General features: G+C 50.0%; 1 protein-coding gene across 2 annotated transcripts in view; it reads left to right on the plus strand.

The window, feature by feature from the left end:
• Nucleotides 1–6,731: 6,731 nt before the first annotated feature.
• TANC1 (tetratricopeptide repeat, ankyrin repeat and coiled-coil containing 1) overlaps nt 6,732–17,569 on the plus strand; it is a 137,025-nt gene continuing 126,187 nt past the window's right edge. Inside the window, exon 1 of one of the 2 annotated variants that reach the window (XM_079975738.1) lies at nt 6,732–7,112. Coding sequence is in view for 1 of the 2 variants with exons in the window: in XM_079975737.1 (XP_079831863.1) it covers nt 7,622–7,642 (21 nt within the window). In the remaining variant the exon portion in view is untranslated. Of the gene's footprint in view, nt 7,113–7,587; nt 7,643–17,569 lie in introns of those variants that run through there. The other variant, XM_079975737.1, reaches the window with a different exon arrangement.

Genomic DNA, 17,569 nt, shown 5'->3' on the forward strand with positions numbered 1-17,569 from the left:
AGCAAGAGGTCCTGTCTCCAGGTAGGGGGAGAGACCCCTGCCTGAAACGCCTCAGAGCCACTGCCAACCTGGTGCCCTTAAGTTCCTTTGGACTACAGTGGTACCTCTGGTATGTAATTCATTCCGGAGGTCAGTTCTTAACCTGAAACTGTTCTTAACCTGAAGCACCACTTTAGCTAATGGGGCCTCCCGCTGCTGCCATGCTGCCACCACACGATTTCTGTTCTCCTGCTGAAGCAAAGTTATTAACCTGAGGTACTATTGCTGGGTTAGCAGAGTCTGTAACCTGAAGCGTATGTAACCCGAGGTACCACTGTACATCAAAACATCAAGAGGGCACCTGTTTGGCGGAGACTAGTACTGTCTAGGTACTAGGGACGCGGGTGGCGCTGTGGGTAAAATCTCAGCGCCTAGGACTTGCCGATCGCATGGTTGGCGGTTCGAATCCCTGCGGCGGGGTGAGCTCCCGTCTTTCGGTCCCAGCTCCTGCCCACCTAGCAGTTCGAAAGCACCCTTAAGTGCAAGTAGATAAATAGGTACCGCTTTATAGCGGGAAGGTAAACGGCGTTTCCGTGTGCTGCGCTGGTGCTGGCTCGTCAGAGCAGCTTCGTCATGCTGGCCACGTGACCCGGAAGTGCCTGCGGACAGCGCTGGCTCCCGGCCTCTTAAGTGAGATGAGCGCACAATCCTAGAGTCGGACACGACTGGCCCGTACGGGCAGGGGTACCTTTACCTTTTAGTACTGTATAAACAATACTGTGCTGAATGGACCAAGGGGTCTGATTCAGAATAAGGCAACTTCCTGTGTTCCTATACCTGCCGAAAATAGGGAGGTATGTGTAGCTAAAAAATAGAAATCTTAGGGAGTTTTTTTTAAAAAAAAAAAAAAGGCAGAAGGAAAAATTAAGTGAAAAATAAACTCCCTAGCATTTTGTGTGAGTGTGTGTGGAAGTGGTTTAAAATGTACTCTTGCTACTACCGTACTTGGGAGGAAGATCATACGACAAGAACTGCGTATATCTGAAGCAGCTCCTTACTTCTCTAAGGAAAACTGCTCATTTCTACCATTAATATGACAGTCAAAAATCAAGCAGCTAAGTTTCTGTGGGGGTTTCTTTTTGCAGCAAGACCAAGACCACTTCTTCACATATTTTCTTCATGAAAAGCTATTTGCTAAATGCAGGGCTGAGCTGATCCAAGACAGCTGATGCCTGAAGTTAAATCCAACCAAAGCTTCAGGAGTGGAGGCCAGGAGATTCCAAGTGCAGCTAATGTCTTTCCGCCACTTGTGGAATTCTGACATGGAGCGAATATCTATCCTCACTGCCTGCTTACTCACCAAGCCGTAAAGTGCTCTCTCCCTGTCACTGTTTGGCTTAGGGCAGCTGGAGGCCCCAGAAGAGATTAAATATGACAGCTGGAATTACCTAGCGAACCAAAGACCTGCGATCCATGTCGCTGCTCAGCAATTCCTCCTCCCGCTCCTGCTGCGGAACTATTCACTCAGTTGCTTTGTGGATTACGAGGACCAAGGAAGGTAGCAGAAGCTGGGCTACAAGCCTTGCCAGTGCAAAGTGGCTCCAAGAGTCATGGCATGGTGATGTTTCTGCTCTTTCCCTTCCTGAACTCTGATTCAGAGACCAGCAGTAAGATTCACTGGCCTACCAGAGATGGAAACTACAGATTTGATGGTGGTACAGAGGACCCTGGTTGTTCCAAATGCATGCTGTAGCAAAATATATGCTTGTGTGTTTTCCACATACATGGAAATGTTTGTGAGAGCTTGGCTTTTCCCCTATTTGTGTAGGAAAAATGTAGTGCTTGCAATGATCTGACAGCTGTGGTACGTTCTGCCACAATTCATAGCAATTTGTCACATGGATCTATCTGCTGAAGATTTAAGGGTGTCCAGGGTTGGCCCTGCTGGTGAAAACATAGTGGGGATTTGGGCTCCATTTCAGGTATGTCTCAAGAGTAAAAAAGCGTGATTCTTCAAGACTTGTCTTTCTTCGGGTCTCATTCCATATATCAATCCCTAGAAGTGGTCCACAAAACCATAGTGCAAAATCACAGTCTCAATATGGATAAAAAGAGATTGTGTAGCAGCGGCGGCAGGGAACTAGCAATGTTTTGCCTTCTCAAAGTTTCTCTTCGCTACTCTTTCCCATTTTTTCAGTTGTATACCAGAGAAGCAAATCAAGGAGTATGGCAAGCATCTATGCCAACACGCTCCAAGAAGCAACAGTATCTAATGAAAGCCCCAGGCTATGATCTCTACTTAGGTAAAGGTAAAGGGACCCCTGACCATTAGGTCCAGTCGTGGCCGACTCTGGGGTTGCAGTGCTCATCTCACTTTATTGGCCGAAGGAGCCGGCGTACAGCTTCCGGGTCATGTGGCCAGCATGACTAAGCCGCTTCTGGCGAACCAGAGCAGCGCACAGAAACACCGTTTACCTTCCCGCCAGAGCGGTACCTATTTATCTACTTGCACTTTGACGTCCTTTCGAACTGCTAGGTTGGCAGGAGCAGGGACTGAGCAACGGGGTCTCACCCCGTTGCAGGGATTCAAACTGCCGACCTTCTGATTGGCAAGTCCTAGGCTCTGTAGTTTAACCCACAGCGCCACCCACGTCACTATGATCTCTACTATTTATACCCTTAAAAAAAAACAAAAAACAGCAGCTATAGGAGCAATTGCTTATGCTGGACCAAAATGGACAGTAATTCGCTATTAGTTGCAATTGATTAAAGTGACCACTCCTTCTCTACTGGAGAAAGGGAGATATTTTCAGACTGTTCAGCACAAGAAGAGGAGTTCATTCGAATGGCTAGTTCTAATTGAAATAGTCCTAACAAGGGCCTGTTAAATGAGCAGCTATAGTTGTGTAACCAGAAACCATAGTAGAAACTAGTGAAAATAAATGGCCAGGAACAAAGATCTTGCCAGGGGAGGGGAGGGGGGAGAATTCTAAATTCCCAAAGCTGGAGCTGCCTTTTGCTGCTGTCATTCCTAGCTTAAGCTGTGTCTGTTGATAACTTGAACAGATCTCTCAAAACTTTCAATCTTTGCAAGGGAAATTTGAGAATCTGGAAGCAGACATGACTCCCATTAAAGAAAGCTCAGAAAGCCTTCTGGCTCAGACAAATTATCTGAATAAATCAGTGGAAGAGGGAGAGGAGGGGGAAATCCTAAGTGAAAGAACAGCTGTGGATCTGGCTCCTCCCAAGGGGAAGAGGCTGAAGACAGTAAACACCCCCCCTCCACTTGATGTCATTGAAAGTGCTGAAGTACTATAGAAGGCAGAATTCATTTATAGTGAAAAATATCCAGACTCCTTGCTTTCCCGTGGATCTGAATGTAATTGATGTCTTGTATACTGACAATACCCCCGGGTCTCATTTGTTTAGACACCTTATGAAGACTCTTTCATTACTGAGAGGTACCTACCTACAGGATCTTTCCTGATCTGTCTGCTGGGTTTGAAACACTGTTGTTAACAAGCCTCAGGTGTCAGAGACAAAAGTCTGTGCGGTAAAAATGCAAGGAAACCCAGACACTGTCTTGATTACTCAGACAACAGAGAAATGAATTATTCTCCTGTGGATGGTGTTCTTGATAGATTAATCCAAACTCCGTCAAACACCCTTTCACATGAAACAAGCTGCTATCTCAGGGTTACCCTGAGATTACCACTCCCTGATTACAGGAACAAGAAATTCCCAAGTATTTCAGTCTCTTTGGTCCTCACTGGTCTACAGACATGTAAACTCTCCCACCCTGAGATAACAGTTCTTCTTTTGTTTACATCATGGTCTATTAGCACAGGATGAAAGGGAGATGAGTCAGGAGCTTCTGATCTTGCCTTCTTCCAATTCACTTCAACCCAAGTAACCCTAGGAATATGTAAGCATATCAGAAGTTAGCATGAGTTCTCTTTCCAAGGTAAATTATCTTGTAAGCGGACACTTAATTTGATACTCTTGGAATTCTGAGTTGAAACTGCTTTTAATAACACTTATTTATTTTATTAGCAAAACTATTTGCAATACTGCCTTTTACTCCAAAGAGTGCCAAAGTAGTTTACAATAAATTAAAATAACAATATAACAGGAGTCAGCAAACTTTTTCAGCAGGGGGCTGGTCCACTGTCCCTCAGACCTTGTGGGGGGCCGGATTATATTTTGGAAAAAAATAATAATGAACGAATTCCTATGCCCCACAAATAATCCAGAGTAGCATTTTAAATAAAAACACACATTCTACTCATGTAAAAACACCAGGCAGGCCCTACAAATAAGCCAGAGAGGCATTTTAAATAAAAGGACACATTCTACTCATGTAAAAACACACTGATTCCCGGACCGTCCGCAGGCCGGATTTAGAAGGCAATTGGGCTGGATCCGGCCCCCAGGCCTTAGTTTGCCTACCCATGCAATATAACAACATTGGAACCACATGTTAAGGGTCTCTCCAACAGCAGCACATAGGTTTTGTGGGGAGGCAAAGATTCCCTGGGCAAAAATACTTAGAAAATGAAGTGCCTGCAGCAAGGCGTGAGTCATTGCTGATGGCAGAAAGCTGATGCTGTTCCAACTGCAAGGAGTACCAAAGACTGTTTGGGTCTTATCAGGTGTGGCAAAGTGACCAAGCCCAGAAACTTGCATTAAATATCTGGCAAATTGTGGTAATAGAATTTTAAAATGTACAAATCATTTAGTTTGTATTGCTCAATAGGCCTAATAATTCAGAACTCTATATCTAAGAGATTCATGCTGCGATCCTAGGCACACTTCCTTTGGAGTGAGCCTTATTAACCCCAAGGGGGCCTTAGAGCCAAATAAACATGGACAGAACTGTGCTGTTAGACTTGCATTCAGAATTGTAATAAAAATTATTGGGAGCTGAGGGGAGGAAGTAACTGAATGGAGGAGGGATACGTTTCTGTGCTATAATTTTTATTGGCATTTTGGATAATGGCTTCACTTTAAAGATGCAATTGGCTATTTCCAATGTGTATGACTTTGCATCCCGGAAGAGAACTTAAAACCTTCAACAAACACCAAGGCACTAGTATTGTTCCCATTGCTGTTATAAGTGATGAGCATTCCATTAATCAGAAAATGTATGTAAGTTACAGCACCTCGAATTTTACAAATGATAAGATGTATAGGTCGTATCAAACAAACCGCAGTCTACACAACCCTAACAGTCTACTCAGAAGTAAGTTCTATGGAATTCAGTGGGACTTAAAAAGGTAAAGGTAAAGGTACCCCTGCCCGCACGGGCCAGTCTTGACAGACTCTGGGGTTGTGCGCCCATCTCACTTAAGAGGCCAGGGGCCAGCGCTGTCCGGAGACACTTCCGGGTCACGTGGCCAGCGTGACATCGCTGCTCTGGCGAGCCAGAGCCGCACACGGAAACGCCGTTTACCTTCCCGCTGGTAAGCGGTCCCTATTTATCTACTTGCACCCGGAGGTGCTTTCGAACTGCTAGGTTGGCAGGCGCTGGGACCGAGCAGCGGGAGCGCACCCCGCCGCAGGGATTCGAACCGCCGACCTTTCGATCGGCAAGCCCTAGGCGCTGAGGCTTTAACCCACAGCGCCACCTGTGGGACTTACTCCCAGGTAAATTGGGTTAGGATTTCAGCCTTAGTCATACTCTGAGCAGACCTACATGCTCTGAGTATGGCTTAGTAAGGAACAACTGTATGGTTGCTTCGACACAGAATTAAAAGGGCAGGGGAATGTGTCAAAAATACTGCTCACTTGCAAGGTTGCATTCAAAAATATTTCAACAAGTGCCTTCTCTAAAAAAAATGTAATAACAGCACAATCTGTGCAGATTTACTCAAAATACAGTGTATTCTTCAGAGAGTTGAATACTTTACTCCCAAGCAAGCGTGCCTAGCTCAGCAGCCTGAGGACAAGAAACCCAACAGCCATCAATCACTTAACACAGACAAAAATAATAATAAAGAACTTGATGTTATGACAACGTTTGAAGATTCCTCTTTCAACAAATAAAGATTTTATTTTTGTATTATATATCAATAAAACCTTTTAAAATCCCCTTTGCTTTTAAATCTCAACGATTACAGAGTCCTGTGATACTGTAAACCCCCCCAGGTTAAAAAAAAGGCAACAAACAACCCTGCGACTGACTAAAGGAGTGAACTCTTAACACGTAACAGCGGCAGCTTATATAGCAACCACGTTACCGGTTGCAACACGCAACCCAAGTAAGGCAGGTAGGTAACAATATACTGCACAGATTCAAGGGAGGACGCCGTTGCAACAAGCCCCGTATGAGAGCAGCTTTCTCGTGAGCACGGAAAGCAGGAGGGACAAACATAAAAAAGGCAGCAACCATGCAAGGCAACATTGATTAAGCACTTGTCCGCCAGGCGTTTGCAACTATATTTATCCGATCACTTCCGCGCGGAGGCGGCCTGATCCATGCCCTTTACTCCACCCTACCTCGCCACCCCCACCTTTGACTCCAGGTTTGCATTTGTCGATCGCGGGAATGCCAAAGGCCGGGTCTCCCCAGCCTGGCTTGCCCTGCAGTCCTGCTGAGCCCCCTTCCCGCTAATTGGTCCCAGATGGTTTTGCCTCTTTCCAAAGCAACAGGAACTTCGGCCACTCGAGGGGGTGGAGGGAAACGGAGGGAGAGAGAAGGAGGGGTGGTGCTGTTGGAAGCTGCGGGCAGGAACCGAGAGGAGAAGCAAAAAAAAAAAAAATAAAGGGAAGGGGGGGAGGTTGCCACGGTGAGTTGGCCGCGCCCAGTCCAGGGCTTGGCTCGCGCGCTTTGCAGGACGCTCAGCCCAGACCAGACGGCGTGTGTGGAGGGCGAGCGGGAGGAAGCGGGCCGAAACTGCGAGGCATCCATTGCAAGCAACCTGGGAAGCTCCCTCCCTTCCCCCCGCGCGAGCCTGGCTGGCTGCTCGGAGGGAAAGGCGGCCTGAGGGGAGAAATGCGGGAGGCGGGGACTGTTGCCCGCCTGCTTCCAATGAGCTCATCCTGCCTGGCTGGCGCTGCTGGAAGAGTCCCGCTCGGGACACACACCGAGAGACCCTGAAGCGCCTCGGAGGCGCTGGACTCCCGGAGAAACGGTAAGCGCACCGGGGAAGAAGATAGCTGGTGGTGGTAGTAGTCCCCCTCCCCACTCCCTCCGCCGCATCCCCACACGCGCCTGCCCTGGGTTTTGCAGAGGGTTCCCCCCCCTTCCCTTTGGTCTTTTAAAGGACGCTGCAAGAGGAAACAAAAGTGCGAGACGGAAGTTTCTGCCTAGGGAATATGCATGGGCATGTTTAGCGCAGCAGCCTTGACTCCCTGCTGCACGAGCTGCTTCTCCCCCTGAGGGTCTGGCGGGTGGGGGGCACTAGGTGTTGGTGCTGGAGGAGGTGGGGGAAAGGCTGCCCCCGAGCCACGTCGAAGGCGGTCGTGGGCACCGAGGGCTGGCATAGGCGGCGGGGGAAAGGGCCTGCGAAGGGGCAAGGGAGAGCCTGCCTGCCACTCGGGAGCAAAGAAAGAGCAGCCCGGGGTCGTGCCCGGGTGGGAAGGACAGGGCACGCACCGGGTATCGTGTGAAACTGGCGGTCACTCTGAGGGGGAATTGGGAATGTTGTCAAGGAGGCCTAAGGTAAGGCTGGTGCAATAGAGGAGGGTGTTGTCAGGGGCGGCCAGAGCCCTAAAAAGTGCCGCTGGGTCTGGGAATGTGTTTGTTCGGAAAGTAAAGGGAGGAGTATATAATGTTTGAGGATGGGTCACCTCACACGTGGTGATGTTCAGGCATGGGCGACGGTTCTCTATAGGAAAACGGGATGCAGTCGGGAGTTACAGACGCGCGTGTGGCCTCTCGCTATAGGTATACCTGTGGAAAAATAGACGTGTGTGGATCACACATGATGCGTGTGCATGTGTATTCCTGGATACAGGAGGGGTGTCTTGTTATAGTGAAAAACCAGTTTGCATATCGTTACATAGAGAGGTGGTCTTAATTCAGTGCTGAAATTTGCAAAGATTGTCTGAACATGTGCAGAGTGTCTCCTTTCACTAGTGAATATGCAGTCTCAAGACTGTGATGGCGTGTGTGTGTAGAAAAGAAGAAGACTGGGTTAAGGGGCAGGGTCTTAAAATCTGTGAGAGAAGCTTCAGAGCCGAACATTGGTGGTTGCAGGGGTGTGCCAACTTGAATAAAATATGGGAGGGGGAGGTAAGCCCCACCCCACATAATTGATCACATGACACACATGGCACGCGCGCGCACACACACACACACCATGCGCATCAATTGGGGGGGGGGCTTGGCCCGTTAGCCCCTAGGAGTTGGCTCTCATTGGTGGCTGGGTTCTGGACTGCCCATCTAACCTGGAGAAAGGATATGGGGTTATCTATCCTCAAAAAAATATACATTTGGAGGAACACACGCTTGCTGTAGTTGGGGAGCTAATACTAGGTTTCCCAAAGAAGGGAAGTATTAAGTTATTGTACTGCTTAGGAATGGAAATAGTTGAAAATTTTGTATGGGAAAAAAATTATTGGGGGGAGGTGGGCGCATTTAAAAAAGAATGTCCTGGATAACTTTTGCATGAAAGAAACTTGATGCAAAAATGAGGGCTTGGTGGGCGTGGAAATATGAGAGACAGAAACTTCATTTTGCGACACATGAACCATTTAGCATTGGTTTCATCAAGTGCATGTCATTTGTAATTGAGAGAGAGAGGTAAAAACAGGGTGTAAGAGTCAGATGACATGTTACTGCCTTGGTTGATTTGTTTCTTAACAATTGGAAGGATTGGGTGTGACAGAATTTCCCAGAAAAGGGTAGGTAGACTTTTTGGGACATTTTGTAAAAAGGTGTGGGCTGTTAAAAGTTAGTCACTCTCACAGGCTTAGAAATGGTTGGTGGGTTCTCTTTTCTTCCAGGTCTGATCTAGAAAATTTGCTCTTCTGTGGTGGTGAATAACCCATTTCCTTGAATGATTTGAATGTGTAGTTCTGCTGTAGATTGTCCACCTTGTTTAATCTTTCCCTGTACTTGTGGCACACAGCTGGGTTGAATAAGATAATTCTGAGGCCTCTCCCAGACCCTATGAGCCTTCTTTGCCTAGTGCTTCATCCCTTATTTGTATGGTGTATAAAGATCTCAAGTACTATTGGATAAAACAAGAAGAACATTATTTTATGTGCTGACTTGATTTGTACTTTTCGTAACTCATTTTGATCTTTTTTTTAAAAATGGAACATCGCTTCCTGTTTTCTCTGTTTTGCCAGAGGGAAAGGGAGAGGCAGCCTTATCTTGCAGAGGATTTCTTTCCCAGCCATTCTTGCTTTTTGTTGCACAAACACAAAACAAGTGTTGTTAAATTCTAATGTGTACATATTCACGATGGAGCATCACACAAGTAGCAACCACTTTGAAACATAGTGTCAGGGGTTCAGGGAGAGAGGCGCAGAGGAGGGAGGAGACCGAGAGTGAGGGAGAAGGATTCCAGCCTGACGAGGAAGAGGACGACAATGACCCGAGATGGTCCATGAGTCCGTCCAGTGAATCGGAGGATTCCCAAAAGGGAGCCCCCCTGGTCAAGCCAAGGGGAGCCCAAGGGGGAAGCAGTCAGGAGCAGGGGAACGTAGGGGGAACCGCCAGTGGGAGTTGGAGATCGAGACCTGCTTCTCCACCGGAACGGAGTGAAGAGGGTGGAGTTACCAGTGTGTCGGGAGGAACAGAACAAGGAGCAGAGGGGGGAAGGAGATCGGGGCAAGACGTCCTGCCGGAAGGGGCGGAAAGCAGTACCGGGAGCAGTGTGGCTGTTGAAAGGAAGGTCAGGAGCAACGTACGCGCGCCAAGTTCAAATGTGGAGGCGCGCGGAAGTGGGGAGAGCTCTGGGGAGGAGCCTGGTGCTAAAGCACGAAGGAGGGGGCAGCAGGCAGGAGAAGACTCAGCCTCTGGGGAGTCCCGGAGAGAGGGAACACAGGGGGGCAGGAAGACCCTGCGGAAAAGGAAGGAGAGGAAAAGGTGGAGCAGCACAAGCCTCTTAAAGTGGTGCAGGGGAGGGACGGACTCAGAGGGGACTTCTAACATCTAAGGGTAACAGATGCGGAGCCACGGAGTTTGGATGTAATGACGACAATGATCTTCAATAAAACCTTTTGTATATAACTTGGACTGGACTTCGGTCTCTTGTGAGCTGGGACCCAGGGTGGCTCTGACAGTAAGTCCCCTCCGAAGAACGCAAAAATTTTTTTTTGCAAAGCTCACGAACGGTGACAGCCATGAGTGCGGAGGAGCAGTTGACAGCTCTGCGAAATACAGTTTCCGAACTCACTGCTGCAGTCCTTGCGTCTCAGAAGGAGCATGACGAAATGGAGAAGCGCTGCCAGGACCTGCAAACCAGGTGGGAACGTGCAAGCAGGGAAGGGTTCCCAGGGTCCAGATCAGAAGGGATTGGACTTGGACGGAGGGGGGGCCGCCTAGTCACCCACTTCGATGGGAACCTGAAGCACTACCCCAGTTTCAGAGCAGACGTTTTGTATGCATTGCACTTGCTTCGTCATGACTTTAAAGATGAGGAGGAGAAAGTGGGGTTTATTGTTTCTCACTTGCATGGGCCGGCCAGAGACTGGTTGCGCAATTTGTGGCGTGAAGATGGCCCTGCCCGCCGCGATGCAGATGAATTCATTAAAGCAATGGATGCCTGCTTCCAGTCAACTGTAGATGTGGATCTTGCACGCAGGGAAATTTTTGGATTGCGGCAAGGCAAAGCCACTGTGCGTCAGTACCATTCCAGATTTTTTGCTTTACTGACTGCGCTAAGCTGGGAGAAGGATTGTGCACCTGTGAGGGATTTGTTCTGGGAGGGGCTCAGCGGTCCCATTCAGGATGAACTTGCCAGGGGAGACAGACCCCAGACCCTGGAGGAGCTTGTGCAGAGGGCTTTGGCGATTGGGATAAGGCACGAGGGACGTCCTTGGCACACTGAGGAAGAACGTCAGGTGCGTCCACCAGCGAGGACGTCTTCTTTCATCCCCAGGGAGTTCAGTCAGTCACATCCTTCGCCACTGGGAAGGCAGGGGGAGGAGCCCATGGAACTTGGTGGTGCTAAGGCTCAAGCAACAGCCAGAGCCCCAGCTTCCGGTGCAGTAAAGGCAAAGCCTCCTAGAGGGACCAGGAAGTGTTACATTTGCGACAGTGCACAGCACATGGCGAAAGAGTGTCCCCAGAGGCTGCAGAAACACACTGCAGCTTTAGCAACTGTTGCAGCAGAAATGATGCAAGCAGAGCAACCTCAGGGAAACGACAGTGCCTGGCTGGAAGCAGAGCTGCTGGGGCTCAGCCAGGCGAATCTGTAGAGCAGTCCCCAGCGCTTTTGCAACGCACAGACCCTTTACCACCCAAGCCAGCGGTGCAGCTCACTGCAACGCTTCAGTTGCCGAATGGGACCACCCTGGAAGTCCCCATCACGATTGATTCTGGGAGCAACGCAGATTTTGTGGGGACGCACTTTGTCAAGCAGCATCGCATAGCGCTTCTGCCAGCGACAACACCTCTGAACGTAGTCACGGTGGATGGCAGGAAATTGCTAGGAGGACAAGTTGTGCAACAGACGCCTCCCATGGTGATGAGGATTGGAAATCATCGAGAAGTCATCAGCTTCAATGTCACCCGCCTTTCAGACACGCCTATAGTATTAGGCATGAGTTGGCTGGAGAGACACAGTCCTGCTGTAGCGTGGTACCAACGGCAGATCACCTTTTGCTCATCGTACTGTGCTCAACATTGCATCCAGTCCAGCCAGGAGGAGGGAGCTGAGCAGCAGTTGCAACTTGGCATGGTGCAGGCAGTACCCCGCAAGTACGAGGGGTTCCTGGAGGTTTTCTGCGAGAAGGAAGCTGACCAGTTGCCGCCCCACAGGCCTTATGATTGTGCCATCGACCTGGTGCCAGGGGCGCAGTTGCCGACTGCAAAGCTGTATTCCATGTCTGAGGACGAGATGCAAGAACTCAGGGAGTTCATAGAGCACAATTTGAAGCGCGGATTCATCCGAGAATCGAAAGCGGTGGGGGGCAGTCCTGTTTTCTTTGTAAAGAAAAAGGACACGCCCCAAAAAAGACTCATTGTGGACTATCGATTCATAAACAGTAAGACCAAACCCAAGGCCTTCCCCATGCCCAAGATAGATGATCTCCTGGCAACCGTAAGGAAGGGGAAGATCTTCACCAAATTGGATCTGCGTGGAGCATATAACCTCATACGCATCCGGGAGGGCGATGAGTGGAAGACGGCCATGTTCACGCCTCTGGGCACGTACGAATACAGAGTGATGCCATTTGGTCTCCAAAATGGATCTCACGTCTTTCAAGCATTTATGCATCACGTGCTAGCGGGACTTCTCTACAAGAAATGCGTGTGTTTCCTCGACGACATCCTGATCTTTTCGGAAACGGAGGAGGCCCATGAGAAGGACGTAAAGGAAGTCCTGCAGAGACTACGGGAGAACAAGCTCTACGCCAAGTTAGAGAAGTGCCAGTTTGATGTGACGGACGTGGATTTCCTAGGCTACAAGCTGTCCGACAAGGGGCTGGCCATGGACAGCGCCAAGGTCCGCGCGGTGTTGGACTGGAAGAGCCCTCGCAATCGGAAGGAAGTCCAAAGATTCATCGGCTTCGCCAACTTCTACCGCAAATTCATCAGAGGTTTTGCAAAGGAGACGGCAGCGATCACGGACACTCTCAGTTCCAAGAAAAAGAGGTTCGTGTGGACGGAACAGGCGGAGCGCTCTTTTCAGAAGCTTAAAAGCCTTTTCGCCTCCGAGGAGCAGCTGCTGCACGTGAATCCAGGCAAGCCCATACGAGTAGAGACCGACGCGTCAGACAGAGCGGTTGGAGCCGTACTCCTGCAAGAAGATCCACATGGAAACTGGAGACCCGGTGCCTTTTACTCCAGAAAGCTCAGCAAAGCGGAGCAAAACTACACCATATGGGACAGGGAGCTGTTAGCCATTCACGCAGCGTTCAAAGCGTGGCGACATTTCCTCATTGGAGCCAAGCACACAGTGCAGGTCCGCACGGATCACAAGAATTTAGAGTATTGGCGCACGGCGAAACTCCAGAGCCAAAGACACATGCGCTGGGCAGAGTTCTTCGCGGATTTCGACTTCAGGATAGAGTACGTCCCAGGGGACTCCAACGTTATAGCCGATGCGCTCTCCAGGAAACCGCAATATCTTGAGGAAGCGGCGCCAATAGCATCCAGGCACATTTTTGCACCGCAGGCGTGGGCGTGCGCTGCCATCGCTGTCGACCTGGACGCAGTGCGACGCGCGTTGCAGGTAGATCAGTTTGCACAATCCAAAATAGAGGAGCTGCGTAGGGGTTCGCTGAGAGACGATGAGTTCCAGTTACGCGACGGACTGTTAACTCACAAGGGTGCCCTCTACGTGCCGAGCGACGAGCTCCGAGCAAAGGTTCTGCAGCAGTTGCACGACGCTCCCAGTGCGGGCCATTTCGGCAGGGAGAAGACAATAGAACTGGTGGCCAGGGACTTTTGGTGGCCCCAGATGCGAGGAGAAGTAGCGGAGTACGTCGCCAGATGTGACACTTGTCAGAGGTCCAAGCCAGTACACCAGAAGCCGGCGGGCTTGCTGGAACCACTGGAAACACCACAGCAACCGTGGGAGAGGGTGGCGCTGGACTTCGTCACTGACCTGCCCAGTTCCAGAGGCAAGACGGCGGTACTGGTGGTGGTGGACTTGTTCACCAAGATGGCGCACTTCATTCCCTGCGCGAAGGTGGCGACGGCGGAACAGACCGCCAAGCTCTTCATCGACCACGTGTTCCGGGCGCATGGGCTGCCGCGGGCCATCCTGTCCGACAGGGGGCGCCAGTTTATTTCCAATTTTTGGCAGAAGCTCCTAGGTATCCTGCGCGTCAAGATCAACCTAGCGTCGGCAAGACATCCACAAACCAACGGCCAGGCCGAGAGGGTCAACGCGATCATGCAGCAGTACCTGAGATGTTATGCAAATCAGCGACCCACAGCTTGGGTGGACTACCTACCGATGGCGGAGTTTGCCTACAACAACACGAAGCATGCGTCGACGGGGGTGACGCCGTTCTTCGCGAACAATGGACGTCATCCCAGGACCTTCCCGGGGTTCGTAGCACCAAGAGAGGGGGAGCCGCAAGAGGCCGACCAGTTCGCTGCAGAACTACAAGAGGTGCACGAGGAGCTGCGGAGACATTTGGAGCTAGCCAAACAAGCATATAAGGTGCAGGCAGACAAAGGCAGAAGAGTGGGAGAGGACATCCAGGTGGGGGACTGGGTGTGGTTAGCGGCCCAGGCGATGCCAACCAAGTCGTTGGCCAAGAAGAAGCTAGGGCACAGGCAGCTAGGACCATACCAGGTGGAGGCTAAGATCAACCCCGTGGCTTTTCGACTGGCCCTCCCCGAAGGTTCCAGAGTCCACCCGGTTTTTCATAGGTCGGTGCTCACTCCCTACAAGGCCCCGCACAGGTTTCAGGAGTCTGAAACAGTACCGCAGCCACGCACAGAGTCACCTAGGAGGGAGGGATCGCCTAGGGTCGAACCACTCAACGAGGTCACAGAGATCCTGGACTCGAGATGGGGGGAAGAGGGAATAGAATACTTTCTAGTCAGAGAGGGTGCACCAGTCAGTGCCAGTGGGTGGGTGCCGGACTACGCTTTAGACGAACCTCTTTTAAAGGACGAGTTCCATGCCCTTTTCCCACATAGACCCATGCCAGCCGAGTACTTCGATGACTGGCTCTTTACCCCCACATGTTCAGGCAGCACTTTCCACGGCTTCTCTTCAGCCGAGGAAAGAACGCCGAACTCAGACTCGCCCAGGGGATCGTGTTCGGGGGTGGACACAGAGTCCTCTTATTGGTGGGATGAGCAACCAGAGGAAGCCTGGCGCAAGAAATGGCTGAAGGGGCCTTGGCAGGCAGCACCAGACGAAGTAGCAATGGAAGAGGGAACTGCGAACATTTTGGGTGAAGAACCCGAATTCGAACACACGTACACCGAGCTGCCAGCAGAGGTCATGGACGTAGCCGAACTGTATCCTGCATCTACCTCCGAGGAGCTGCAGTTCCCACAACCCGCACCCGATGGGGGGGAGGGGGGAAGGGGGGGCTTCGAGGGGGGGATGGATGTCAGGGGTTCAGGGAGAGAGGCGCAGAGGAGGGAGGAGACCGAGAGTGAGGGAGAAGGATTCCAGCCTGACGAGGAAGAGGACGACAATGACCCGAGATGGTCCATGAGTCCGTCCAGTGAATCGGAGGATTCCCAAAAGGGAGCCCCCCTGGTCAAGCCAAGGGGAGCCCAAGGGGGAAGCAGTCAGGAGCAGGGGAACGTAGGGGGAACCGCCAGTGGGAGTTGGAGATCGAGACCTGCTTCTCCACCGGAACGGAGTGAAGAGGGTGGAGTTACCAGTGTGTCGGGAGGAACAGAACAAGGAGCAGAGGGGGGAAGGAGATCGGGGCAAGACGTCCTGCCGGAAGGGGCGGAAAGCAGTACCGGGAGCAGTGTGGCTGTTGAAAGGAAGGTCAGGAGCAACGTACGCGCGCCAAGTTCAAATGTGGAGGCGCGCGGAAGTGGGGAGAGCTCTGGGGAGGAGCCTGGTGCTAAAGCACGAAGGAGGGGGCAGCAGGCAGGAGAAGACTCAGCCTCTGGGGAGTCCCGGAGAGAGGGAACACAGGGGGGCAGGAAGACCCTGCGGAAAAGGAAGGAGAGGAAAAGGTGGAGCAGCACAAGCCTCTTAAAGTGGTGCAGGGGAGGGACGGACTCAGAGGGGACTTCTAACATCTAAGGGTAACAGATGCGGAGCCACGGAGTTTGGATGTAATGACGACAATGATCTTCAATAAAACCTTTTGTATATAACTTGGACTGGACTTCGGTCTCTTGTGAGCTGGGACCCAGGGTGGCTCTGACACATAGTAAGAATCACATTTGAAAACTTTTCACAGCCAAATGTGCTTGCGTACCATTAGTAGCCAATGAGCAGCATGTAACAGGTTATAATCATCCTTTGCATTTGTGTTTGCACAAGTTGAACCTTTAAAACATTTCCCATCTATTACCTGAGTAATCCTTAAATGAGCTCTTGAAGGGTAGGTTAGTACTGCCTCTAGTTTTCAGATGAGGGTCTGAGTTGAGTGGAAATGGTTTGTGTGTAAGGCTACCTCATGAATTCATTAGTGAGAGCTTAACAGGAGACTTTGCAGTTTACAGCGCAGTCAAAATGGGTTTGCAAACTTTTTTTTTTTGTGGGAACAACATGGGAATGAGTGCTAAACTTCTGGAATTCTAGGAGAATAAAGTTGAAGTGTCTTTTGCTTCCATGTGAAATATCAAATAAAACCCAAAGATTGCCAGGTAAGAAAATGCCAGCAGAATGGAACAAAGTGCTGTCTGAATGCAGCCTGTGACTAGTTTTCATATCACCTGTAGTATTAACCTTTGTAAGGGAATTTTCCCCTGCCTAATGCTGTGTATCACCAGTGGTACTAATGGTGCTATCATACATAATGGGGCTGTTTCGTGTGTAACTATGACTCCATTCATTGACTTGTCTATGTATACATGCCAATTAAGAGGCAGATAGCCGCCAGGGGTGTTTCCTAATATTAATTTGTATATGAAGTAAGTGTATCTAAAACTATGAAGTTAATGAAGGTCAGAAGAAGGGGACTGCAATTTACTTAGATTTCCCAAGTTTTGAGGCTATTTGAGGGGAATCAGTTTCGCTCTTCAACCTGCTGCATCCAAATCTGTTGATACCCAAAGGTTGATCCTAAAACCTAAGATAGTAACCAGGAGGGCAGACAACATATTCCTTACCACCATAAACTTGCTAATATTAGGCCGAATACATATCCCAAAAGCAGGTGGCACTGTGGTCCAGACTCTCTTGGGCTTGCCAAGAAGGTTGGCGGTTCGAATCCCTGCGATGGGGTGAGCTCCTGTTGCTCAGTCCTGCTCCTGCCAACCGAGCAGTTCGAAAGCACGTCAAAGTGCAAGTAGATAAATAGGTACCGCTCCGGCGGGAAGGTAAACGGCATTTCCGTGCGCTACTCTGGTTTGCCAGAAGCGGCTTAGTCATGCTGGCCACATGACCCGGAAGCTGTAATCCGGCTCCCTCGGCCAGTAAAGCGAGATGAGTGCCGCAACCCCAGAGTCGTCCGCGGCTGGACCTAACGGTCAGGGATCCCTTTACTTTTACCTTTACATATCCCAAAAAACCCATGTTGAGAAATTAAATTTAAATTTCTTTTAGACAACAGTGCAAAATCCGTACAAACTGTCTTATGGATCCAACTGTCGTGGATCATTAAACAACACAGTTTGGTGCATAAACCATTCTTCTGTGATGCTGATGCAAATTTTCAAATAGCCTTGAAGCTTGAGAAATACCCCTGACTAATTCAGTGGCCTTTGCTGCTGTCTTCCCATTTCTTTATGCCATGTGACAGCTGGCAAAGCAGCAGTTCAGTAATATATTTGGGAGAAGAAAACTTTGCTGCTTGGCAAAAGTATTTCTGT

Source organism: Podarcis cretensis (assembly GCF_951804945.1).
Source record: "Podarcis cretensis genome assembly, chromosome: 1".
Taxonomy (NCBI): Eukaryota; Metazoa; Chordata; class Lepidosauria; order Squamata; family Lacertidae; genus Podarcis; species Podarcis cretensis.